At 56.3% G+C, this 25,295-nt stretch overlaps 2 protein-coding genes across 4 annotated transcripts in view; one reads left to right on the plus strand and one right to left on the minus strand.

Annotated features, from left to right (window-relative positions):
- Nucleotides 1–16,438, plus strand: part of NTN1 (netrin 1) — a 244,839-nt gene extending 228,401 nt beyond the window's left edge. For all 3 annotated transcript variants that reach the window (XM_063657073.1, XM_054456614.2, XM_054456613.2), the window contains exon 7: nucleotides 12,153–16,438. In XM_063657073.1, the coding sequence (XP_063513143.1) occupies nucleotides 12,153–12,481 (329 nt within the window). In that variant the 3' untranslated portion in view covers nucleotides 12,482–16,438. The remainder of the gene's footprint in view (nucleotides 1–12,152) is intronic.
- Nucleotides 16,439–22,909: 6,471 nt separating this feature from the next.
- The window catches only part of STX8 (syntaxin 8), a 322,619-nt gene continuing 320,233 nt past the window's right edge, over nucleotides 22,910–25,295 (minus strand). The window contains exon 8 of the mRNA XM_054456619.2: nucleotides 22,910–23,084. Coding sequence (XP_054312594.1) covers nucleotides 23,017–23,084 — 68 coding nt within the window. The 3' untranslated portion in view covers nucleotides 22,910–23,016. The remainder of the gene's footprint in view (nucleotides 23,085–25,295) is intronic.

Genomic DNA, 25,295 nt, shown 5'->3' on the forward strand with positions numbered 1-25,295 from the left:
GGCACACATACCACACACATTCACACACTATCCCACACCATTACACACATACCACACACATGCACACCCCATCACACATACCATCACACACATACCATCACACACACACACACGCCATCACTACACGCATACCACACAAACACAGCATCACACATGCACACCCCATCACACACATGCACACCCCATCACACACATGCACACCCCATCACACACACACCATCACAGCAATGCACATCCCGAGAAGTCCTGGCCCAGCCTCCCCTCCACACCCGTTCATTGAGCACCTGCTGTGGGCCCCATCCTGCCCTGGGTGCTGAGCTTGCAGATCTGTGTGAGGCTCAGTCCTGACCCTCAGAGAGCTTAAAGTCTAGGAGGGGAGATCGACACACAGACAAGGGCCACAGAAGGAGGGGGTGTGGCCGGGTTGCAGCCTGAGGTGGGCACACACACGGTGTGGCCCATTCTCTACAGGGGGCAAGGGTAGGAAGGCTTCCTGGAGGAGGGAGCCTGAGTAGCCAGTGCTCACTGGGCAAAGCAGGGCTCCTAGGTGGAGGAAGGAACATCTCTAAGCAAGAAGCAAGGCATAGCACGAGGAAATGGGAGAAGAGTAAGAGTGGGGGCATTCAGTGCAGTGTGGGGCCCAGGGAGGCTGGAGAGAGGCTGGTGTTGGCCTCATCAGTTGCATCTGTGTGCCGAAGCCACTCTGACCCCTCCAGCTCACGTGGACACGCGGGGGCTCCCACCCACGCTCGATCCCCTGCCTCAGGTGGCCTGGGTGCTGCCGCTGGCCTCTTCCTACTCCCTAGGACTCAGAAAGAGGGGGAGACAGAGAGCTCACATTCTGAAAGGTGAGATCATCTCACTTCTGCCAGTTCTTGGAAAAGTTATTCGTTCCCAGAAATGTTTATTAGTCACCCCTTTTGTTGAAAGACATTTTGGCACTACCAGATGGAAAAATCAAAATGCTTCTCACAGGATGACTTGTCTCAAGTATTCCGCCTGACATCCCACAAGGATGATTTCTGAGGATACAACTCAAGGAGGATGTTCTGTTGGTATCTGTGGGGAGAAGCCAGGTCTGTTCAGCTGTGTGTGTGTGTGTGTGTGTGAGAGACTGTGTATGAGAGTGTGTCTGTGTGACTATGCATGTGATTGTTTGTGACTGTGATTGTGTGTGTGTGGCTGTGTGACTATGCGTGTGTGATTGTGTTTATGACTGGGACTTTGTGTGTGTGTGTGTGACTGTGTGACTGTGACTGTGTGACTGTGAGACTGTGTGGCTGTGTGACTATGTGTGTGATTGTGTTTGTGACTGTGTGTGACTGAGACTGTGTGTGACTGTGACTGTGTGACTGGGTGTGTGGCTGTGTGACTATGCGTGTGTGATTGTGTTTATGACTGGGACTTTGTGTGTGTGTGTGTGTGTGACTGTGTGACTGTGACTGTGTGACTGTGAGACTGTGTGGCTGTGTGACTGTGTGATTGTGTTTGTGACTGTGTGTGACTGAGACTGTGTGTGACTGTGTGTGACTGGGTGTGTGGCTGTGTGACTATGCGTGTGTGATTGTGTGTGTGACAGACTGTGTGTTTGTGACTGTGTGTGACTGTGGCTGTTTGTGACTGTGTGAGACTGTGTGTGTGTGTGTGCACACATGTGCATGTGCTTGTGTGCTTTCTTGGGGGTCCGTGGAAGCAGTGGGCCTGGGGACCTGAGCAGAATTCTGATTTGCATCACCGTACTGTCTGCGTGCCCCGGTACCTCCAGAACCGGTGGAAACCAAGTAGAGGGCTTGCCCAGCCAACAACTATTCCCTCCTGCTACTGGGACCTGGACTGGGCACATCACAGCCTTGATGCTCATCCTTATTTAATCTCCACAGACAGACATCTTGCAAGGGAGGGATTTTCATTCCTGTCAATGGGACGCTGAGACTCAATGAGATAAAATACCATGCGCAGGATTAGGTACTCCACGGCTGAGACCTTGCTACTCTCCCACACCCGGGAGGCCAGGCTTTGGCAGCAGGAGTAGGCGTGACAGTCCTTTAGAACACTCAAGAACTGGGACCCCATCGGGGCCCCTGACTCTGGATGAGCCTTGGCGGGGAGGCTACAGAGATATCTTCATGGGCAAACAGGCGGGAGCGGGCACCGTGGTGCTGGGGATGTCCGAGATGATGCAGCAGGGGCACTGGGCATAGTGGCAGGGATGTTGGTGGTAGCGGGTGGTGGTCCAGAGGTGGATTGGTGATGGGCATGGCCATGTGTTGGAAGAAGCTTCCAGGAAGACCCCTGATGGTGAGGGGGGGAGACCTAGTTGGCAATGGAGGCGGGCATGGGGAAGAGGCAGTGGTGGGAATGACCGTAGCTCACTATGGAGCTGATGTGGGTCAGAGCGTGGCGGATGGTGGTGATCAGGGCTGGTGGAGGTGCTGGTGGATGGATCCCGATCCTGGCTCAGCCCTTGTCCAGTTGCTCAGGCTGGGAATCAGATGAGCCGGGGTGGGGAGGGTCTCACCACTCCCGCCTCTTGTCTCCAGCTAGCCTCAGGGACACGGGGCCTCTCAGCAAATGATGGAGTCTCCCCCTCAGTAGCACCCTCTCTCCTTTTCTTGACCTTGGAGTCAATGGCTATTCCTGATCGGGCTCAATCCCTTCAAGTGCGGAAAGCCGGACAGGTTATCAGCCCCTTTGTAGGGATGAAGTTACTATGTCTTGGATGTGGGCAGAGATGTTAGAGGAGCACCCTGGGGGCTGTCCCCCAAGGTCAGGGCTGGTGTGGGCCCGGAGGCAGCTGATGTGATGGCTGCGAGAGGCCACCTCCCCCGAGCATTGCCCCCCTGTCCAGGGACAGGACGCAGACCAGCCAGCAGCACGTGGCATGGTGTTTCGGAGACTTGCTGACCCTTCCCTGGGGTCACCGGCCCCTGGGGAATCCTCTGATTTCTCCCACCAGATGTGACCCCCCTCCCCGAGTGCCAGCCCCATATGGAGGCCAGATGTGGAGCTGGGCCCGCGTGAGTCAGTCTGAGGTTGTGGAATGCGGGTGACCACCAGGTTGGCCAGGGAGGGCCAGTCGGTCCCCATGACAGCTCGACAGAAAAGCCCCAGAGCCCACAGGAAGCTCGCTCCGGTGAGAGCCCGGTGGGGGCAGGGTGCTGTGATGCTGGGGCCTCCCGGCCCAGGAGGCTCTGGGGGGATGCGGCCCTTCCCAGCACAGCGACTTGCCATCCCGCAGAGGGGGAGCCCTGAGGGGAGAGATGCGACCCAGAAGGGCCCTCCCTGGGATCTGGGCAGCTTCCTGGCCCTCATCTGTCCCCTTCCTGGAGCTTCCTCTTGTCTCTCCCGACACTGTTTTCCTCTCCTCTGAGCATCCTGTTTTTAGGAAGGAGGGGTGGGGAGAGAGGGCTCTAAGGGGCCACAGAGGCATCTGATGAACAGTATCTCCTGCCCTTTTACAGATGGGGACACCAAAGCTCAGAGTAGGGGTGGGGTGGGGATCTGTCCAAGGTGCCCGGAGTGTGGGGCTGGGGACACCAGGCAGGAAATGCTAGTCTTCTCCTGGCTCGGCCGTGCCCTGTGTCTCAGTGACCACAGAGCACTTCTGCCAACACACAGCGCGGGTGGGTATTTTGTGAGGTGTACCAGGTGGCCCTCCCCTGGGATGAGTGCCTTTGGCACTGAGGACCTCTGCACCCCTGCCATTGTTCCTGGGTTTCCTTCCCGAGGCCTGTCTCAAAGTCTTCACAAACCTGCCAGCTCAGCTCTGCCTGTGCTGGGCTCAGGCCTCTCAGATACCATGGGGTACCCGGGGGGGACCCCAGCCTCCCAAGTAGCCTACAGGAGCTTTGGGAGGCATCTTTGCAAGCCCCGGCCCCTGAGTCAATTCATCCAGCAGCACTCAGCTCTGCCCCCGCCCCGCTGTGGCCCCCGGGTCTCAGCTACTTCCTTCAGGTCTCCTCAGGGAAGCAGATTTTGAAGATGGCTTGACTTTTAGGGGCTGACGGGAGTTCCAAGCCAAGTCCTGTGTGTAGAGGGTACATGGATGCTCACCCCACATGGGACAGGGCTCCACACCAGGGTGTCCTGGGAGTGGCCTGGAAATGCCAGCCCGGCTTACGGCCAGGGGATGCTCTTGGCTGTCAGGCAAAGGGGCTCGTTGGAGGTGGTGCCTTGGTGGAGAAATGGGCAGTGTTTGAGAGGTTCTCAGCCGGGCCACTCCCGCTCTGTGGAGTGGTATTAATATACATCTGCAGGCCTGGTGGGCCTCTGGCTGAAACACCCTCCACACCAAGCCTTCTGGGAGCCCCGGAGGGAGCTGAAGGTGGACTGGACCGAGCCCACGCCAAGGGAGGCTGGATTTCCCACTTTGCCTCCTCCAGAGGCTGGGCCTCCATTGCTGCTGAGGGCGCCAGCCTTGGGGCGGTTGGGGGGACGCTCACTGCTCCACCCTCCTACTGGGTGGTTCTCGATGGCATGTCCCGCCGGGCCAGCCCTCACCGATGCCTTTGTTCAGGGAGCTGGTTGGCTGCTGCAGCCAGCCTCTGAGCACTGGGGCTGAGCCAGAGGTGGGAGGGCCTCGGGGGAGGGGAGCACTGTCCACCCTCCAGGAGGGCTCTAACAGCCATGTCCCTGCCTCTGGTGGGCCCAGCCCCTTAAAGGGTCGGGGGGACAAGCGTGGAATTCGGAGGCAGCCAAGCTGTTTCAGTTCCTCCTAACAGGAGAGGGAGGCAGCAGCGGCTTCCTTCCTGAGCAGCAGGCTCTCCCCTGGGCTGCTGTGCTGGAGGCAGCAGCCCCCATGCCAAGGGCACCCCAGCTGGGGCAGGGCCCAGATCCACTCCCTACTTAAGCCTCTTGCTAAGAAGGGTGCCAGTCCGCTGATCTCTTCTCACTGCTGAGCCTCGAAGTGCAGAGCTGGACAGGCGAGGCCTGACTGTGCCCACCTCCCAGGGGACAGGGCTGGTCTCCTCCCCAGGGGTCTGGCTCTCTGATTCTAAGACCTCCAGGACCTAGCAGGGGAAACTGAGGCAGCATCCACACTGCTTTCAGTTTTGAGAGAGAGGGTCATCCTGTTCTGTCTTTGGTTGAGGGGAAACCTTCAGCCAGCTCTATGTTGGGTGTCCTCATCTTGTCTAAGTCCTGGGGCAGGGCCCCGATGGCAGGAGATCCCTGAGGACTCCTGAGGGCAGCGGTGGCAGTTGCCAGGCCTGGCCACAGTGAGCCTCCAGCCCTCTGCCTTGTTTGATGTAGACTGGGCAGGGGCCACAGTGACCCCCCCGTCCCAGGTGTGGCGGCCCCCTCTCCCACACTCCCCGGCAAGGAGTCAGGAGAGGGCAGATGAGCATCACTGAGACCAAGCCTTGGCTCTGCTTGCCCTTCCTCCCTTCGCAGGGCCTGGGAAGCATGTGCTCAGAGCTGCGTTTCAGGAAAGCAGCTGCAGCTCGTGACACGCTTTCCACAGCGGGAGATTTATGGGGCTGTGCGGCTTTCATGGTTTCTGTGGGGTTCCTATTCTCCCCCCCATTTGTCCTGGCCGCTGTCTCCGAGGCAGATGGGTGACAAGCCTCCCCTAGCTGGACCGGCCCAACAGGAAAGTATGGCTGGGTGGGGGAGGGGAGAGGCTGACCACCTCAGCCTCCTTCGGAGGGGGAAGCTGCTGGGAGCCACTGGGGGCCCACCTCAAGCAGCCTATAAATTCAAGAGACCTCCAGGAGGCAGGAAGCCTCCCCGCGGAGGTGTCCCACACACTCAGGCCTTGCCAGGGAAAGGAGAAGGGCCAGCAGCCCCCAGAGTCTGTGCCGCGGCCACTACCCTAGGGCCCAGCCTGCAAGTTGTTTATTCCGGGCTGGGCCTTTCCTGCCATGTGTCAGTTCCCAACAGGCAGATGAATGGGCAGCATCTGTAACTTCTGCACCGGCCGGACAGCTTTCCTACAACCTGGCCCGGGCGGGGAGCTTTGATCCCAGCAGGAGGTCCCGCAAATCTGCAAGGAAGGGCATCCGTCAGTTCCTATCTACTTCTGCCACCAACTTTCTGGGATGGTGACAATGCAGGGTCCTCAGAAGGCCTAGAGCTCACAGGCTATGGTGGCTCCTGGGCCCGGACTGGAACTGGGGAGGGAGGGAGGTTTTGGATGGACTGGGGTCTGGACAGAGGGCAGGGATGCTCCAAGTCCCCCTCTGGAGGAATCTAAGCATAGGCTGTGACCTGGAGCTCCCCATTCTTCAGGTTGCCTTTGACGGCCTGGTAATGGGTCAACATCGGGACTCTGGGAAAGTTGAGGTACCCCAGAAAGGAAGACCAGATGCTCACTCTGGTGCCTTGCACTGCAGCCAGGGACGTGGGAAGCAGTAGCTGAAAAGACACCCAGGGCTGGACAGGCCAGGCCTGACTGTGCCCACCTCCCAGGGGACAGGGCTGGTCTCCTCCCCAGGGTCTGGCTCTCTGATTCTGCTTCTGCCCTCCTTGCCCAAGGGAAGTACTCAAGGCACCCAGCCTGCCCCGGGCCTGCCTCCTAGCCCCCTGCCCCGTTGGCGGTAACCAACTCCACACTGCGGCAGGCTGCCCTTGTTGACTCTGGCCCCCATGGACCTGGCCCTGAGCCCCTTTCTTGTCTCCTCGGAGCCACGGCCAGCCCTCCAGAGCCCCATGTGGGCGTCTGCTGTTGGGTGGAGGAAGATGTGTGCCCCTGTAGCAGAGCGGCAGGTGTGGGTTAGGGCAAGGGAAGCCAGTCCTCTTGGCTCGTGCTGTCCTGGTGGCTGAGAGAGTTCTTGGAATGAAAGACCTTCCTGTGAACCCCAGAATTGCTGAGAGGGAGGGCTGCTGCTGCCCCACCCCACCTGCAGCCTCGTTCACCGAGCTCTGTGGCTGGTTCCAGGAAAGGAGGGTTTACTGCACAGATGTGGGGTGGCCCATGGGCTGCAAGGGTAGGAGACAAAGCTCAGCCAGGTGCCTAGGACCTGGACAGCGGAGGCCACTCCTGACCGCCCTGGAACTGCACTCTCTTCTTGCTTTCCCTTGGGCATCTTTTCTAGGCACCCGCCTCCTCCTCATGGTGGAGCACCAGGGCTTAGTTAGGCTTCCAGTCAGCCCAACCCATTCAGCCTCCAGGGTTCCAGTTCCCACATCCGAACCCTGGTTTTGTCTGCACTGACTGCAGAGCCCTGCCCTGAACAGAGCCCCCTGGGAAGAGCGCACCCACTCACTTGCAGCAGTCAGCTCTGGGGGCAGCCAGGGCTCAGGGGAAGGGAGGATGAAGTTGAGCTGTGGATCCTGGGATGCAGCCGTTGAGCACTTATGATAAAACCGGAAGCACCAGCAGGCGGAGGCCAGGCTCCCCTCCCCAGGCAGGGTTGAGGGGCTCTGCTAACATCTGCCACATTGACTTCTTGTCTCCACTTTAGAGAATGGCCATTCTGGCTTAAGGCGGCGACCTCTTCCTGTACACCAGCCGTCCCTAATTTTTTTTTTTTTTTTTTTTTTTGAGATGGAGTTTTGCTCCTGTTGCCCAGGCTGGAGTGCAGTGGTGCGATCTCGGCTCACTGCAAACTCTGCCTCCCGCATTCAAGTGATTCTCCTGCCTCAGCCTCCCCAGTAGCTGGGATTACAGGTGTCCACCACCACGCCTGGCTACTTTTTTTATATTTGTAGTAGAGACAGGGTTTCACCATGTTGGCCAGGATGGTCTCGAACATCTGACCTCAGGTGATCCACCCACCTCAGCCTCCCAAAGTGCTGGGATTACAGGTGTAAGTTACCGTGCCCAGCCAGCAGTCCCTAATTTAAGGGCTGTCAGCACACTGCTCATCTCCCTGGTCTGACCTCACCGTCTGCCTTTCTGAGAGCAATCTCATCTCCTTTCTGAATACATGGTGGGGGATCCTCAGCAGAGCCCCCCCCCGTTCCAGCGTTGTTGAAGCCAACTTTTAGGACATCAGTGCAGGGACAGTGGGAGTTCAGGCATGCTAAGGGCCGAGGCTAATTAGCTTGGGGTGAGTTTCATTGTGTGGGTATGTCTTAGTCAGTTCTGGGCTGCTGCAACAAAACCCCTTAGATTGGCTGACTGATAAACAACAGAAACTTATTGCTCACAGTTCTGGAGGCTGGGAAGTCCAAGATCAAGGTGCCAACAGATTCAGAGTCTGGTGAGGGCTTGCTCTCTGCTTCAGAAATGCTGCCTTCTTGCTGTGTCCTCACACAGTGGAAAGGGCATGGGAACTAGCTGCAGCCTTCTCTTCTTTTTTTTTTTTTTTTCCTTGGAGGCAGAGTCTTGCCCTGTCCCCTGTCACCCAGGCTGGAGTGCAGTGGCGTGATCTTGGCTCACTGCAACCTCCGCCTCCTGGGCTCAAGTGATTCTGCCTCAGCCTCCCGAGTAGCTGGGACTACAGGTGTCTACCGCCACGCCTAGCTAATTTTTTGTATTTTAGTAGAGACAATCTGCCTGCCTCGGCCTCCCAAAGTGCTAGGATTACAGGCGTGAGCCACCGTGCCCGGTCAGCCTCTTATATAAGGGCACTAATCCCATCCACAGGGTGAAATCCTCATGATTTGATCATGTCCCAAAGACCCTACTTCTTAATATTCTCACACTGGATATCAAGTTCCAACATATGAATTTGTGGGTGGGGGTACTAACATTAAAACCATGATAGGGTCTAAGAGGCCCATCCTCGAGGCCATGGTCCTAGGATGGGCAGAGCTGCCCATAGCCCACTGTGCCAAGCCCCCTGGTTGGGTGACATCACAGGTACATCTGGGTTGGGAGGGGCCCCAGGTTCCATGTAGCCCAGAGATCCCCATCATTCCTCGCTTCAAGCCAGAGGTTGGTCGGAGGTGACAGCAGCCTGGTGGAGTGCTGTGTGGCTGCTGATGCTTGTGCTCCCAGACCTGCAGGGCAGGTCTGTTTGAGGTCACTGTTGCAATGTGCATTTTGAATATTTTCAGCTGTATGTGCACGGCAGGGGCTTGGCCCATGCACTGCATGTGTAGCTCATACTTGGTGGGCTGTGTAATGTGTAGAGGTGTTGCCAAGGGCAGCGGAAATGTGGCCTTTTTCCAGCATAATCATGAGTCCTACCACTACCTGCCCCTGCCCCTGCCCCTGCCCCTGCCGCCAGGACAGCTCCCACCCCTGGAGTTGCTGAGATCTGCTGGGGGTGGAAGGACAAGGGCCGGTTGCTTTGTCCCGACTGACCAGTGTCCATTGCTCTATCCCTCTGGACTCCCGACAGCAAGGTGTCCAGGGGAAGGTACCTTTCAGGGCTTTGCCCTTGGTGTTAGGCAGTTAAGCAGGTCCCCTTCAGGACTGTGTGGCTGTGCCTGGAGAAGCACAGGGGGCTGCTTTGGATGCCATGCCTGTTTTCCAGGGCATTCACTGATGGGGGAAAGCTCAGAGACCAGAGAGGGTTGGGCAGGGCTCACCGGCCCTTCTGCTATGACCCCAGGGAGTGAGAAGGCCCCCTGGGAGGCCTCTGCAGGAAGTCTAAGGCTAGGCCTTCTCTAGCCAGCTCTTTCTCTGGCCTCTTCTCAGCAAACTTGAGATTCTGCCAGCTCTGCCCTTCTGCCTGGCCCTGAGCAGAGGCCCAACATCCCCAAAATCTTCAAGATTAATTGTATTAGCTTCTAGGGCTGCCAGAACAAAGTGCCACAGACTGAGTGGCTGAAACCACAGAAATGTATTTCTCACAGCTCTGGAGGCTGGAAGTCCGAGATCAAGGTGTCAGTAGGGTTGCTTTCCTCCAAGTCCTCTCCTGGCTTGTAGATGGCCACCTTCTCACATCCTTACAGGGTCTTCCCTCTGTGTGTCTGTGTCCTCGTCTCCTTTTACAAGGACACGGGTCATAGGGCCCACCCTAATGACCTCATCTTAATCATACTTACATTTTTAAAAATTTTAATGGGTACTTAATTATACTTTAAAGACCCTATCTCCAAGTAAAGTCACCCTGTGAAATCCAGGGGGTTAAGGTTTAAGGTTTCAACAGAGGAATTTGTTGGGACGCCATTCAGCACACAGCACCAACAGATGCTCGGAGCCTGGGATCAAAGCTGAGCTCTCCCAGAGCCCCAGCCCAGGGTGCCTTCTGCAGCATCCTTGTTGGGCTGCTCCAGCCCATGCTGGCTGGGGACACCACGGCTGTACAAGGGGTCCGAGGTGTCCAGCACGGCAGAAACAGCCATATCCCGAGCTCATTCGTATTCAGCTCAGTCCTGGGGAGAGGAAAGCGGGGCTCTCAGGGATGCCGGGGGTGGCTCCCCCATTGCTTAGCTAACGGGCACTCAGTTGCCACGGTGACCTCTGTCTGCACAGTCAAATACACTCGGCCCAGCCACTTCTCTGGGCTGGAGGGCTCCCCCCACCCAGAGTTCACACTGAGTGTTGAGTCCCTTGGTGACAAAAACATGGAAACGGTTGCCATGGCAGCCATTCTTTGGAGCCCTCAGACTGGAGTGCAAAGTTCAGGATGCCCAGGAACAGCTGAAATGAAAATATGGGAAAATCCGCTTCCCTCACCCTGGAAGGATGAATCGGTTGGCATTCAGTGCTCCTCTGCACTCGGCTGTCCCTGCCCTCCCCATCTCCTGGTTCATGTGTGAGTGCAGGGGGGTGCCCTGGGAGTGCAGGAGCAGAGTGGCCCTCAGAGACATTGACAGAAGCTGGCCAGCATAGGAGGGCAGGCTGAGCTGGGGTGGGTCCATTGTCTGGAGTGGTAAGTGGGGAAGTGATGAGCGCTGGGCGTTCCCTGGGGAGGTGTCCTTGTGGCTGCTGAAGCCACAGAGCTTGCCTGTGTGTTGGTTTCTTCAAGCTGCTGCTCCTTTCTCAGGAGGGCTCAAGTCTACTCCATGGCCCAGCCTGGGGAATAAAGGTGTTTTGCCCATTGAAGGCTACAGGGTGTGAGGGTGGGATCAGTGAGGGGGGAAGACAGTGTGGAGCAGGGGAGTGAGTGGATGGCTGTTTCTCTTGAACAGAGGTGAGTACAGCAGAGGCCCCTCCAGGTACCCCCTGGCCCTGGGGGCAATGATCATGTGTCCACCCCCAGCAGGTCCCCAAGAAGGCCCCATGAGGCTCTGGTGACCTGAGATGCACCAACCAAAGGGTTCTGCAGTCAGAGTTGTTTGAGAAACCAACACACGTATACAGGATTTCTTAGGTTAAAGGCTCTGAAAGGTCTTGCAGTAAGGAACCTCTTGACTTTGTTTAACCTAGTATTTCACAAACTTACTAGAGCAAAGTTTCTCCTTTATTTATTTAGCATCTGTTATTTTTGAAGTCTCCCTTACTATCTTGCAGAAATGACATCTGGTAACATTTGTCCTCTGAGTCAACGACATCGGCACCGCTTGTGAGAAATGCATATTCTAGGGCCTCACCCAGATCTGTTGAATCTGAAGCTCTGGGGTGGGGCTCAGCAGTGTATTTTCATAAGCCCGCCAGGGGATTCTGATGCATGCTCCATTTGGGGAAGTCCTCTACTAGGGAAAATACTGGCAGAGAATTTGGAGTAAGAGGAATGGTCTGGGGACCTTGGGTGGCACGGAGGAAGGGAGGCCACCTGGTAGGGATGGCTTAGGCGTGGGAAGCGGCAGTCCAGGGTCCCCGGGGCTCTGGAAAAGGCACTACGGCCACCCCAAAGGGTGGGTTCTCAACTTCTGCCCCTGAGCACTGAGGACCCATTATGGTTTTCTGAGACTGGATGGAGGGCCAGGCTGTGTGTGTGGAGTGTCCTGAGGTCTGGTGTAAAGTGACTTGGGCCTTTGGAGAAGCGTACCCCTGAGGAACCTCCCTCTCCCCGCCAGCACTGCTCTCACCCGAGCGCCTGCCCTGGGCAGACAGCTTGCCCAGAGTGCTGGGGGCGTGGTCAGCACCTGTAGGCTTCCTGGACAAAGTGGGCCTTGACAAGGCCAGGAGATGGCTTGTCCCGACGGCAGTGCTGGGTGGCACCCTCAAAGCGTGGGAGGCAAGGCTTCTTGGCCCTGGTGTTAGCAGGTGGGGGTCTACGATCAGCTTGCCACCACCCACGCGCTCCTCTGTGGGCCACTCTCTGCAGTCACTTCCTGGGGCTGGGTCTCCTTTCCCTTCTCCCCAGGCTCAGGCAGGGCGGACCTGGCCACAGCAGCTGGGAGCCCACCCGTCTGCCTGTGCTTCCTTGCAGCTGTCCAGATCCACATCCTGAAGGCGGACAAGGCGGGGGACTGGTGGAAGTTCACGGTGAACATCATCTCCGTGTACAAGCAGGGCACGAGCCGCATCCGCCGCGGTGACCAGAGCCTGTGGATCCGCTCGCGAGACATCGCCTGCAAGTGTCCCAAAATCAAGCCCCTCAAGAAGTACCTGCTGCTGGGCAATGCGGAGGACTCTCCGGACCAGAGTGGCATCGTGGCCGATAAAAGCAGCCTGGTGATCCAGTGGCGGGACACGTGGGCGCGGCGGCTGCGCAAGTTCCAACAGCGTGAGAAGAAGGGCAAGTGCAAGAAGGCCTAGCGCCGAGGCAGCGGGCGGGCGGGCGGGCGGGCGCCAGGGCTGGGCCGAGCGAAAGCGGGCGCCTTGGCCCGGCCGCCGCGGACTTGGCCCGCGAGGGCTTTCCCAGGTGGGGGGAGGGAGTGGGCGGGGCCGCACGGCGCGGGGGGCGGGGCCCTCGGCGGCCCCTCCCCCGGCCCCCACCCTGCGCGCCCCGGGCGGGAGCCGCGTGCGCGCGGGGCGGGGTGCGCCGCCGGCCGGGCCCTGGAGAAATGAGGACGAGACGTAGCTACCTCACGGGGCTCCTTCCAGAGCAGAGACGCGCTTCCCTGGGGCTGGGCGCGGCCACCGTGGAGGGGCTGGGGGCAGCCTGTCCCGGGGCCCGGGGGTGGGCGCAGAACCGCACAACTGAGGCCCCAGGCGCGGGGCGTGGATGGCGCGGAGAGGGGGACGGGAGGAGAACTGAATTCTCAAGCCCGTAGTCTGGGCGGGGCGCGGAGCACCGACCAAACCACCACCCGACAGGCAGCAGACGGGATCCCCCCTTTCTCCCCGGCCCCTTCTAGCAGTTCCCCGCGGGCCACCTGGCTGTCACAGCCTGGGCTCCTCCGTCTGAAGGGGCCTGGTAGCATTTGGGGAGCGGACAGCTCCTGTCCAGCCAGCCTCTGTCTCCACTGCCACCTGCTGAGTGGGTCCTACTGGGTGGGGGCTTGGGGTGGGGTGGGTGGTTCACCTGCGGAGACAGGAGAGGAAGCCCCTGCTGCTGCCTGTCTCTGCCCCTGCCCAGCGTGGGGCTGGCCCATCAGGAAGGCAGTGGGCCCAGGGACACCCCTGAGAAGCCCAAGCCGGGTGGTCACCGCCTCATGCTGGAGCTGCCTGTTGGAGGAGGCATCGCAAACGCAAAACCTCCCAGAGAGTTTCCTTTTGGAAACTTGGAACCAGCCCCTTTTATGACATTTTCCAGGGGAGGGGGAAGGGGCACTGGCTGGGTTTACGGCAGTGACACTATTTATGTAATGACATCAGCTCCCGCAAGGCCCCTCAGCAATGTCAACAGCTGGAAAGGGCCTGAACGGGCTTGGAGTCTGCAGGCTGCGGAACGCACTTGGGCCTGGCTTGGGGCAGGGGGCTTGCTTGAGCTAGGATGGGGTTTGCTGGCTCAGCGGAGTACCGGAGTGCCTGAGCCATGCGTGGGCGGGGGCGCAGGAGTGACCAGGTTCCTGGGGGCCAAGGAGGCCATGCTGGCTTCTCCAAGGGAAGGCACAGAGGCTGCCGGCCTGCCCCCTACAGCTGTCTTGGTCTGGCCTGGGCCACACCTTGACGATTGTGCCTTTCCAGACAGTCTTTGTGGAGTCTGCCCGTGCCCTCCACTGCGCCCCAGCCCTCCTTCCAAAATCTCCTAGAGACACTGTCCTCAAGCAGGCAGCCCCTTTTGTTCTGACCTCCTCACACAGGGTCCATTCCTGTGCCCTGGGGCCTCCTGGCTCCCTGCCTTCCTGGGCTCTCTGCACTGCCCGGGCCTCTGGCCCACATCCTCACACCCGGCGCACTGAGTTAGAGGCCTGGCTCCCCTCACAGTCAGGAAATTGGTTTCACTTTCCCGGCCAGAGTTTGGCTGCTCAAAAGGGTCATACCAAGTATGAAGCTCGGCCCCCGGTGGTCTGGCTTCCCTCCGCCTTCCCCACATTTGCCCGCATCACGGCTGCCATTTATTGAGCACCTGCTGTGTGCCAGGCATTTTACCCACATGCTCCCAGCATGTATTCATGACAACCCTGTGGGACAGGGACTCATTATCACCAGCAAGGAGACTGGAGTACACGTGCCCAAGGTCATGCTGCAAATTAGTGGCAAGACTGGGGCTCAGACTCCAGAGCCCAACTTTCTGACCAGGGGCCACGCTGGCCCTCACTGCACTCCAGCTCTGCAGCCCACAAGCCCAATCCCTGTGCAGGCTGGGAGGGTGCTCTTGGGGGAGTGGCCACCGAGCCCCTGGCCCTGGTTACTGCCTCTTGAGGACACTGGCATCTGGGCTGGAGAACAGGAGCCCTGGGTGGGGTAGGGCATGGGGACAATCACATTTTCAGAGGAGGCAGCGAAGTGGTGGGGGATGCGGGGACGGACTTGCCAGATGGCAGCTCCAGGTTCTAGGAAGGCAGGCCTTGGCTGCTCCGAAGAGGTGGTAGAAAGGTGTTTTGGCTGCCTCAGGGTGGTTGGAGAGACTCCAGGAGAGACTGGCAGAGGTGCCTCAGGGGCGGGGAGCAGACAGACCTGCCCTGGGAAGGGGCATTTGGCTTCCTTGAATCCAGCCCAAGGCTGGAGGACAGGGCCCCTCTCCAAGCTGTCAGCGCCCCTCGGATGCCCAGTGTGGTCTGCTGGGTGCCATCAGCATCACAAGGCACTAGGCTGCTGGGGCGGTTGTCCTGTTTCTGTCTATGCCAGTGTAGTTTCTTCACCAGAAGGGCTGTGACAGCCCCACGATATCCCACCCTGGGTCTGGGTCTCACTGGTGTCCTGTGAGGAGCCTGCACTTGTGGTCTCTGAGGCCCCCTCAGCAACGGAGCTGGCGACACGCCAAGCAACAAGGCATCTTGCGGAAAATTCAGCCAGTGTCCTGCCCCTCCCTTCGGCTCAGCACCCCGCAGGGCACAGGCTGTCCACCTGGTGGCCTGGCCTTTGGGGAATGCGTCAGGGTGACCAGATCCACCAGGCTAGCGGCCAGGTCACTGTTGGGATTGCACGGTCATCACGAGCTGCCTTTCCTATCCACGCACCCAGCCAGAACCCAGCCCACCACTCCCGACTGCAGCCCCCGGCCTCTGTGGTGAGCACCATCCTTGGGAAAGCACCCCTCCTCCACTCCTGTGTCCACTCCAAGGAGCAGAGGGAAATGGGAATTGAGGTGTTCCGGTTTGTACAGTTAGGAAGGGATGTAAAACGGAACTAGATTTTGATTTTGAAGAGTGTATTAACCAGAATTGTGCTATGTAGGTGTTTGAAGAAAAACATACCAGATTAGTCTTTGTTTTTGAAACAGCTTCCCCAGTTGTCCTTTTTCTTAGCAGCTGGGTGGTCTGGTGCCCCTGACAGCTGAGTGCCTGCTTTACGGACACACAGTAATGCCGAAGATTTGCGGGGGAGGACATAGGCCTGTCCCCGGGATTCACCTGCTGGCTGTGGTCTCTGCCCACTGCTTCTGTCCTTGGAAAGCAGGGCAGGAGGCAGCATCCCCAGGGGCCTCTATGTGGGAGGGAGGGACGCCTGGGGTCACAACCCAGGGAGGCTGGGAGCTGCTCCAAGGCCCTGGAACTCTGCCTCAGTCGCGGCACGCTGGAGAGGGGTACGGACTTTCTTGGAGTTGTCCCAGGTTGGAATGAGACTGAACTCAAGAAGAGACCTTAAGGGACTGGGGAATGGTTCCTGCCTTCAGGAAAGTGAAAGACGCTTAGGCTCTCAACACTTAAAGGAAGCCTCCTTGAAGCCCAGAGTGGACAGACTAGACCCATTGATGGGGCCACTGGCCATGGTCTGTGGACAAGACATTCCTGTGGGCCACGGCCACGGCACACCCGGGGGGATCAAAATGTGTACTTTTGTGGGGACCCCTGCCAAAAGCCAAACCAGTCCCACTCCTGTCATTGGACGTTTCTCCCCATTCCCTCCTCCCAAATGCACTTCCCCTCCTCCCTCGGCCCCCTCCTGTGTTTTGGATTTCTGTTCACTCAGAATTGTAAATGTTTAGTTGTGACCATGACGTATTGTTTGGGTCAATGTCCCTTTCCAATGCATACTAATATATTATGGTTATTATATATGAATATATTTAATGACATGGAAAAAGTTGTGGATTTTAAGTTTCTTTCCTTTTTTGGGGGGGGCGGGGGTTGGTTAGAGTTGTAATGGACCCAAATGGAACTTGTAACGTGGGCCCCACATGATAGAACTAAATTCAGATATCATTAAATAAACTCTTGTACACTGTGCCGTCTCGCAGTCTTGATTGGTGGCCTGGGTTGTGGGCGGTGGGCGGTGGGTGTGTGGGGAGGCAGGGGAAGGATGGAGTTTTCGGGGAGTTTGAGGAATATGGCTTCAGGCCGAAGAACTCCCCTGCAAGTCAGAGCCCGGGTTTTACCCAGAGCCCTAACTCCCCCCAGAAGGCAGGAAAAGAGCAGTTTTGCTTGGAATGTCCTAGGGCCTTGCTGGCCGTGAATGCTGTTTTGAGCTAAAAGGTTCTCGAATGGGACAGTCTGTATTGCAGGCTGCAGGAAACCACTCCAGGGACCCATCCTTGCCATTCCCTGGAGTTCCAAAACAGAGTGGGGAAAGGGGTCCCCTCCCACTTTGCCCTACCTGCAACCCCGGGGCGGGCAGAGAGCCACCTTTGACCCTCCCCATTTGATTCAGAACCTGCAGGTAGTTTCTGACTTTTACATCACTGGCTTCTTCTATGAAAGCCAAGTAGAGACTCAAGAAACTACAGCAGGGTTAGTGAAACTCAAGAGATCTTGCAAAATATTTTTTTTCAAGCGATTGCTAAAGGCTTCGTGCGGTGCAGAGACTGGGCCAGTGCCAGCACCACGCAGCCACCAAGAGCTGAGCTCACTTGGTTTCTGAGAGGCTATATTTAAACCTCCAAATGGTTGTGATTTATTAAATAAACAATTCAGTCATTAGGAACATATTGTGTTGCCACGCAAAGTGGGGCCGATTGTCACCAGGAAGCTATCATTTCTGCACCCAGCTGTTTTGAAGGCAACCCTCTGCCATGGGCCTGGTCTAGCCCCTCAGCAACGCAGGCTCAACAGGCCGTTCCTTCGAAGGTATGGAAAGCCCCTTCCCTGCTGTGTGGAGAGCTGACTGGAGATGCCATTAGCTTCTGCTCAGGAAGAAATAGGGCCAGCCCTGCCGCCTCGGGGGTCTGGCTCTGCGGATGGGAGCTAGGCTCTCAGAGCCTGGGGTCAAAGCCAGGGCAGGTAGATACATGAGTGGTCTCCGGGTGTCCCAATCAGTCTCAGGTGTCAGTCTCTGCTGAAATGACAACGCCTGACAGTGGGTGGGCAGGGATGACATCCAGGTCTCAGTTGGCCAGACAGGCTAAGGAGAAAGCAAGCCTATTCTGGGGTCTCAGGTGCTCCCCAGGGCCAGCGGGGCCACTGGTAGCATTTAAGACCCACTGAGAGACTGGGCTAAGAGGGCTGTGATGCACCTGAGGCAGTTTCATTCTCAGCTTTGGTCATTTTAGGTCAAGGGTCCAGTTCTCAAGGACTTTCATGATGTGGTTTTCTGCCCATTTAAAAACAAAAAAAGTGTGTGTCTGAGAGGGCCGTGTTTCCTTTGGGACGCCACCACAGTCAGGCCCTATGAGGGTGGCTGCAGCCCCAGGCCCAAGGCCAGAAGGAAGCACGCTGTTGCTCAGAGACATTAGAACATGTACTGTCAACGGCCCCTCTGCCTCCCAGGACCTTATGCTGTAGTTGGGGAGAGAGGGCATCTGCCAAACTCAATGCGGGAAATAAGCTGGGTTGCTGCTAAGAACTGGCCCAAGGTAGTGGGAAAAGCCCATTTTAGAGACGGGAATGCTGAGTCACAAGGAAGCTGGGTGATCGCCATCAGGGACCCAGAAGCCAGTGCCATCCAGTAAGAAATGCCTGATGGTGGGTGAGCAGGGACATCAGAGCCCTACGGGTGTCAGAGCTTCGTGGGGCCTGCCCGGCCACCCGACCTGCCACCGGGGAGGCTCAGTCATTCATAAGGCTCTCCCCTGCCCATTCCACTCGGCCTCTCAGAGACAGTGGTGGCAGAGACAAGTGGCATGGGATGCCCACTTGTGGCAGACACACCCCTAGGTTTCAGATGTTGTTGAACAGACATCTCTTTCTCCACTCTTCCTAAAACTAAATAAAGACATATAAGAAATAGGCCAAGAAAAATGGGGAATGAAAAGAACAACGGAGCCAGTGAGAAATAGAGGATATGGACGGATTACACACCTGCCTTATCAGACTGGAGCCTCAGCGGGACGGCAAGTCATTTCTGGAAAGAGATCAATGTCTTTTGTTATTGACATAGTTGGGAGGAAGTCTGTGAAATTGTAGGAAGCAATCGGAGGAAAGATGGGTCTTGGCCCCCTTTTAAAAATAAGGGGCAAAAACACACTTAATTTCAACAGGGCTGAGTTAGCAAATCCAACTAAGAGATGATCCTTAACTAGTCTCTGCTTAAGATAGCAGTGTCACCGTGAACCTCAAGAAGCAGGGCATACGATTCGAAGGAGGCTAAGGCACTCTTTCCTGACTAGGAGGAACAATGCGGCTGTTTGGCCAGCCAGCAGTTCTCTCTGACTAGTCAGGAGGGAGCCTTGCAGGTTTTTTGTTTTGTTTTTTGAGACGGAGTCTCCCACCGTCGCCCAGGCTGGAGTATAGTGGCACGATCTTGGCTCAGTGCAACCTCCGCCTCTCGGGTTCAAGCGATTCTCCTGCCTCAGCCTCCCGAGTAGCTGGGATTACAGGCGCCTGCCACCACGCCCAGCTAATTTTTTATATTTTTAGTAGACACGGGTTTTTACCATGTTGGCCAGGCTGGTCTCGAACTGCCGGCAGTTTTTGGAGAGGGGCTGTCGGCAACCTGCATCAGCCATGTAGAAGGAGAGTTTCAGGGATCTATCTCATGGAAAAAGCCCAATCCCAGCCAGGCCGAAGGCTGCAGGCAGCAGAGAAAGAATTTTCCCTATCAAAGTCACAAATGACTGGTGGAGGCCGTGTCCAGGTGGGGGCCCTGCGGGTTTTGAAAGGAGCTGATCGTCTTGGGGCTAATGATAGCTAAGGTTTAGTTACAGTTACTAATAAAAATGAAGTTTAAATGGAACAAAAGTACCAGCTGTACCCAGGTATCTGGATTTCTTTATATGGTATCCAGAGTTAAAATGCTTATAATTAATAATCAGTTAGGTTAAACAGTACTTACACTGTTATTTTAATCACGGTTTATTTTCATTGAAAAGGCACCCAACGTGGTGGCTACTAAGGCCCTGCCTTGCCTCTCTTCTTTATGCTTGGGGTGAGGGCTTTAGGCTTGCCCAGCCAACTCCAAAGCACTCACTGTGGGTCACCCAGGACGGTGGTCCCGGCAGCTTTGAGGGGGGACAGCCAAGCCTTTCAGACCATGCTGGAAAATGCCCCCTTTACATTAGCCACGCTCTCTAGGGTGGCTCTTGAGGCAGCAAATCCCCAAAAGGGATGCATCCCAGCCACTTGGGTAATGCTTGCCACTTCTGGCCTGGTTGGGGTGGGGGTCTCATATGTCACCCACCCCTTGAGGAAGGCAAACGGGAGCCGGGGGTTTCCTACCTGGCCCGTCCCCAGCCTGTGTGGCCTGCGCTCCCCCAAGCCTGGATGGCAGGTCCCTGCATTCTAACCTCCTGGGTAACTTTTTATCCACTCTGCCCTGCCTGTGGGTCCAGAGAAGTGAAGTAACTTGTCCAGGGTCACACAGCTAGCAGTGCTGGGGTCGGGCCTAGAGCCCATTCAGCCAAAAGAACAGAAGCTGCTGTGTGCAGACATCGGCTCAGTGTTTTGCTTGAAAAGGCCTTTCAGTCTGACTGAGCCGGGACTCCGTGGCTGTGGTTCAAAGACACCCCATAAGTTGCCGGGGCTCCATGCTGAGCAAGTCAAGAGGAGGTGAGAAAGTCAAACAGACTGTCAATGCTGCCTCCCCTGAGCCCCAAAGTGGGGGCTCCCTCCAAGGAGACGCTGTTTGTAGAGATTTGGGGTTTTGCACAAGACTGGAAGATGAGGCTCTGCAGATTCTTGATCGTCCGTTGGATGATCCGTTAGCAACCACCCCACCCCGACGAGGAGGTGCATCCTAGGGCGCCTTACCAGCAAAAAGCCCTTGGTCCCCTGTCCAGCGTGGCTCCTCTCCTTCAGGAACACACGCACCTATGACAAGCCCACTTCCCTTCCTTCTCCTTCCTGTGACAATCCAGGTCCTCGGCGGTATGGCTCATCCTCACTGCTGCCCCTGCTCTTCATCCTCTCAGCCCTTTGCACCTCCTGTATCGACGCAGTCCATTTCATTCTTCTAACTCTGCTTCAAGGGCCTCGACATCCCAAGGCTAGCCTGGGTCTGCATGTGTTGGCAGCTCCTGGAAGCAGGGATCAGGCTCCATAGAGGCAGGAGAGCCCTTGTCCTGGGCCCTGGTTCACGCTCACATCCTCACAACAGTCTGTCCTATTGCACTAGGTGGAAGCATGTGACAGGATCCCCAAGATGTGAACTTGGAGACATCTGGCCCACTGGGCTTAGACTTGGGTTGAGGAAGAAACTTTTTTCCTTTGAGACAGAGTTTTGCTCTTGTTGCCCAGGCTGGAGTGCAATGGCATGACCTCTGCTCACCGCAACCTCCGCCTCCCGGGTTCAAGCAATTCTCCTGCCTCAGCCTCCCGAGTAGCTAGGATTACAGGCATGCGCCACCATGCCCGGCTAATTTTGTATTTTTAGTAGAGACGGGGTGTCTCCATGTTGGTCAGGCTGGTCTTGAACTCCCGACCTCAGGTGATCTGCCCGCCTCGGCCAGAAGGAACTTTCTTTCAGCGGAGCCAAGCAGGGTGCTCTGTGCTTGTGTGTGCCAACTCACTCTGTCCTCGCAGCAACCCTGTGAATAGGAAGGACACCTCATCTCCATGCCCTAGACAAGGAAGCAGAGGCAGAGGAAGGTAACTTGCCTGTGGTCTCTGAGCTGGTAAGTGGTGTGGTTGTCATTAGGGCTGTTCACTGCATATTTCAGGCTCTTGGCCTTCCAGATACTTCCTGGTCCCCTCGTGGTGAAGCAGGCCAGGTGATGAGTTCTGGCCAGTGAGCTGTGAGCAGAGGCAATGGGTGTGCTTCTGGGCTGCACATGTCACTGCTGGCGTGAGAGCTTCCAGAGCTCCCTTGTCCTTTGCCAGAGGGACCACAGTGTCTTTCCCATCTGCCTGGGTCAGAGCTGGGCAGGTGTCTGGGCTCCCAGACCCCAGGTCTTCCCGGGACCCCTGGAGCCCTCAGTCCCTAGGAAATGACATTACACCAGGCTACACGTGGCTCTCCTTCTGGTGTCTCTGTCCACAGGGGGTTTCAGGTCATACCCTCTTGAGCAAATCCACCAGAAACTCACCTGCTGTGAATCCCCTACCTTCTTCTCAGTGAAATCTTGTGCTTTGGAAATCACCCATCATCAACCCCAATTCTTTCCCCTTTCATCCTGGAGGGCAGAGCAAAGCCAGCTGGCCCAGCCTGCTTTCCACGCGGATAAGAGACAGCACATGGTGCTTGGCCCCCTGACCCCTGCTAACACGAACTCAGCCGTCCATGGGCCTGGCGTCCTCCGCAGGCCTGCCCCATCTGTCTGCCCTTTCTGAGACGCACACATGTACACGTGTGCTGCGCACACTCAACACACAGGGCTGTCGGAGCCAGGTGAGGCGCCAGATAACAGCGTGTTCTCCTGACTTTGTAATCTCATCCCTCTGAACCCTCCACAGTGCTTTCCAGCTCGACCACCTCCTGCCCCACCTGCCTTATTCCACAGACTTGATTCTGGCTGCTTATAAAGATGTGTCAGCCCTGAAAGATGAGAGTTGATTGTCACCAAGGAAATGAGAAAGCATGTGCTTCCAGGGCTAATAGCAGTTCCCACAGGAATGTTTTTGTGAAGTAGAGGCTGGCACCCCTAGGAGGAGTGCTGAGCCTGGCGGGGTGACTCAGGTGGGGCAGAGCGGCACGGTAGTGGCTATACACTCAGACACAGGCCCATGTGGCTCCTCCGCACAGCCCTCACCTCACTCCTTCCCCACTACCTGGACACACGTGGCCTTGAATGTACACCCATTTCCTACACAGACACGTGGCTTCCACAAGCAGGCCAGACGTCAAGGTTTCAAACTGCCTATTAATCCAGTGTCCCCAGGATGCCCAGAGTACTGCGGGGTGGCCAGAACCCACCGGCCACCATGAGGTAGGGGACCCCGAGGGACCTCTGGCCAGCACGAAAATGACCAAAGTCAAAACTCAAAGGGCCACAACTGGACCCGGTGCTCTAGGCAGCTCTCCAGAGCTCTGAGTCTTCGTCTGTTTTTTTTTTTTTTTTTTTTTTTTTTTGAGACGGGGTCTTGCTCTGGTGCCCAGGCTGGAGTGCAATGGCATAATCTTGGCTCACTGCAACCTCCGTCTCCTGGGTTCAAGCGATTCTGCCTCACCCTCCTGAGTAGTTGGAATTACAGGTACCCGCCACCATGCCCAGCTACTTTTTTTTTGTATTTTTAGTAGCGACGGGGTTTCTCCATGTTGGTCAGGCTGGTCTTGAACTCCCGACCTCAGGTGATCCACCCGCCTCAGCCTCCCAAAGTGCTGGGATTACAGGCGTGAGCCACCGCGCCCGGCTAGAGCTTTAAGTCTACTGAAGCAATGCACAAGAGGTCAGAGCTTTGGGGGAATTTATTGAGAGGAGGTTTTGCGTACCAAAAGGGTGCTGGGCTTGCATCTGTCATTGGCAGGTGTCACTGCTGGTGATCTCTTTACTGCCATCAGTTGGTCGGCCAGACTGCAACAACCACGATAGCCACGAGCAGCAGTAAAATCACCATGATCATCCCTGAAAAAGAGCAGCAGAAAATACTACTTTTAATGATTCCTACCAGAAAAGCGTCACACATTCTGAGTGTCTGCAGAGAGTCAGAGGGATGTAGTTCCCTCTGAGCCTTCAGCTTGTACGAGGTGGAGAGGGGTGGTCGGCGGCCTGGGGCGCCGCTGCTGCTACACAGCTCTGGCTTTGCAGGATGGTGAGTGCAGAAGGCAGGGGCCTGGGTGTGGCCAGGCCTCCCCAGGCAGCACTCAAGCCAGGAGGGGGTGCCTGCTATGCCCCTAACTCTAGCATCTGTGTACACCTTGGTCCACAGGGGAGGGCGGAAGCTGCTGACCACAGCCACCCTCACTACCCAATCAGATTATGCATTGATGATGCGTTGATAAAGCAAAGGGCTTAGGAGAGCATTCTAGAACCCATTTCTCCATTCTCCTCATGGCTTCACTTTGTCTTCTTGAGTCCAAGATCCTTAAGTCACCCATTTGTAAAAATATTCACCGATAGAGGTGCTTGTTTTGATATATACTTTTTCTGCTAGTATTTGCTAGTTTCATTTCCTGACGTTTTTGGCTGGAGAGCACGGGCCCTCCTAGCCAGCCCACGCTGGGTGCCACTTTGCCTGCCAGCCTCGCCCTGCCTCCTCTGGGTCATGTATCTGGACTGACCATTGCCTGTTCCTTCACCTGATGCTGATGAAGTGGGCCCCACAGAACGCAGCCCTCACTCAATGCAATGAGCTCACTGTCTCCCATGTTCACCTGCCCAGTATTTAACAACGAGTGTTTACCATGCGCCAGGTACCAGCGGCGACAAGGTGTAGCATAGCAGAGAAGGGGCGCCCTACTACAAAGTAAGCACTCAAGAAAGGTTTGCTCACTGAAGAGCCCTTGAGCTGCCAAGGCCCTACGAGGGAGGTGGGTAGCAGAGGAGGAGAGGTCCATGAAAATGCTTCAGAAAGTAACAGGGAGAGCCACGTGTGCAGGGTCATGTGGCTGTGCGGACATCAGGACTGCTCAACACCACTGTAGTCTGTGGCATATGTTCGTGAGCAAAGAAAATGCTAAGTTTCAATTAGACATTTGTGAACATAAGAGTGCAATTTGCTTTCCGGTCCAAATTCACAGACTTCCTGAATCCCCTCCACAGATCGTCAGGGTTCAATGTGGATCAGGCCATACCAATCTTAAGCTCAACCCATGTGGGCACTGCACCATGGTTTTGAATATTGAAGAGACTTAAAAATGTATGGCAAGTGGCCGGGCGCGGTGGCTCACGTCTGTAATCCCAGCACTTTGGGAGGCCGAGGCAGGCAGATCATCTGAGGTCAGGAGTTCGAGACCAGCCTGGCCAACATGGTGAAACCCTATCTCTACTAAAAATATATTTAAAAAATAGGCCAGGCATGGTGGCTCACGCCTGTAATCCCAGCACTTTGGGAGGCCGAGGTGGGCAGATCATCTGAGGTCAGGAGTTCAAGACCAGCCTGGCCAACATGGTGAAACCCTATCTCTACTAAAAATATATTAAAAAAATAGGCTGGGCGTGGTGGCTCACGCCTGTAATCCCAGCACTTTGGGAGGCCCAGGCGGGCGGATCACGAGGTCATGAGATCGAGACCATCCTGGCTAACACGGTGAAACCCCATCTCTACTAAAAATACAAAAAATTAGCCTGGCGTGGTGGCAGGCGCCTGTAGTCCAAACTACTTGGGAGGCTGAGGCAGAAGAATGGCGTGAACCCGGGAGGCGGAGCTTGCAGGGAGCCGAGATCGTGCCACTGCACTCCAGCCTGGGCGACAGAGCGAGACTGTCTAAAAAAAAAAAAAAAATACATATATATGTTTAAAAAATATTAGCCAGGTGTGGTGGTGGGCACCTGTAACCCCAGCTACTCGGGAGGCTAAGGCAGGAGAATCGTTTGAACACGGGAGGCGGAGGTTGCAGTGAGCTGAGACACACCACCGCAAACCAGCCTGTGCAACAACAGTGAAACTCTGTCTCAAAAAAAAAAAAAGAAAGAAAAAGACAAGAAAAGAAAAAAAAAGTATGGCAAGCTTCTTTGTCATCTACCTGTGACTGAGGTTGCATTTTTCTAATATGGGCTCTTTCTCTGATGATTCAATCTTTTGAGAGACGCTTCTCTTGGGGCCCCAGGGTTTCTCCCCCGTCTTCCTGTAGATGAAAACCTCAGCCTAGTCTACCTCAAGGCTCTGCCAACTTT

Source organism: Pongo pygmaeus, chromosome 19 (genome assembly GCF_028885625.2).
Source record: "Pongo pygmaeus isolate AG05252 chromosome 19, NHGRI_mPonPyg2-v2.0_pri, whole genome shotgun sequence".
In the NCBI taxonomy this organism is placed as follows: domain Eukaryota; kingdom Metazoa; phylum Chordata; class Mammalia; order Primates; family Hominidae; genus Pongo; species Pongo pygmaeus.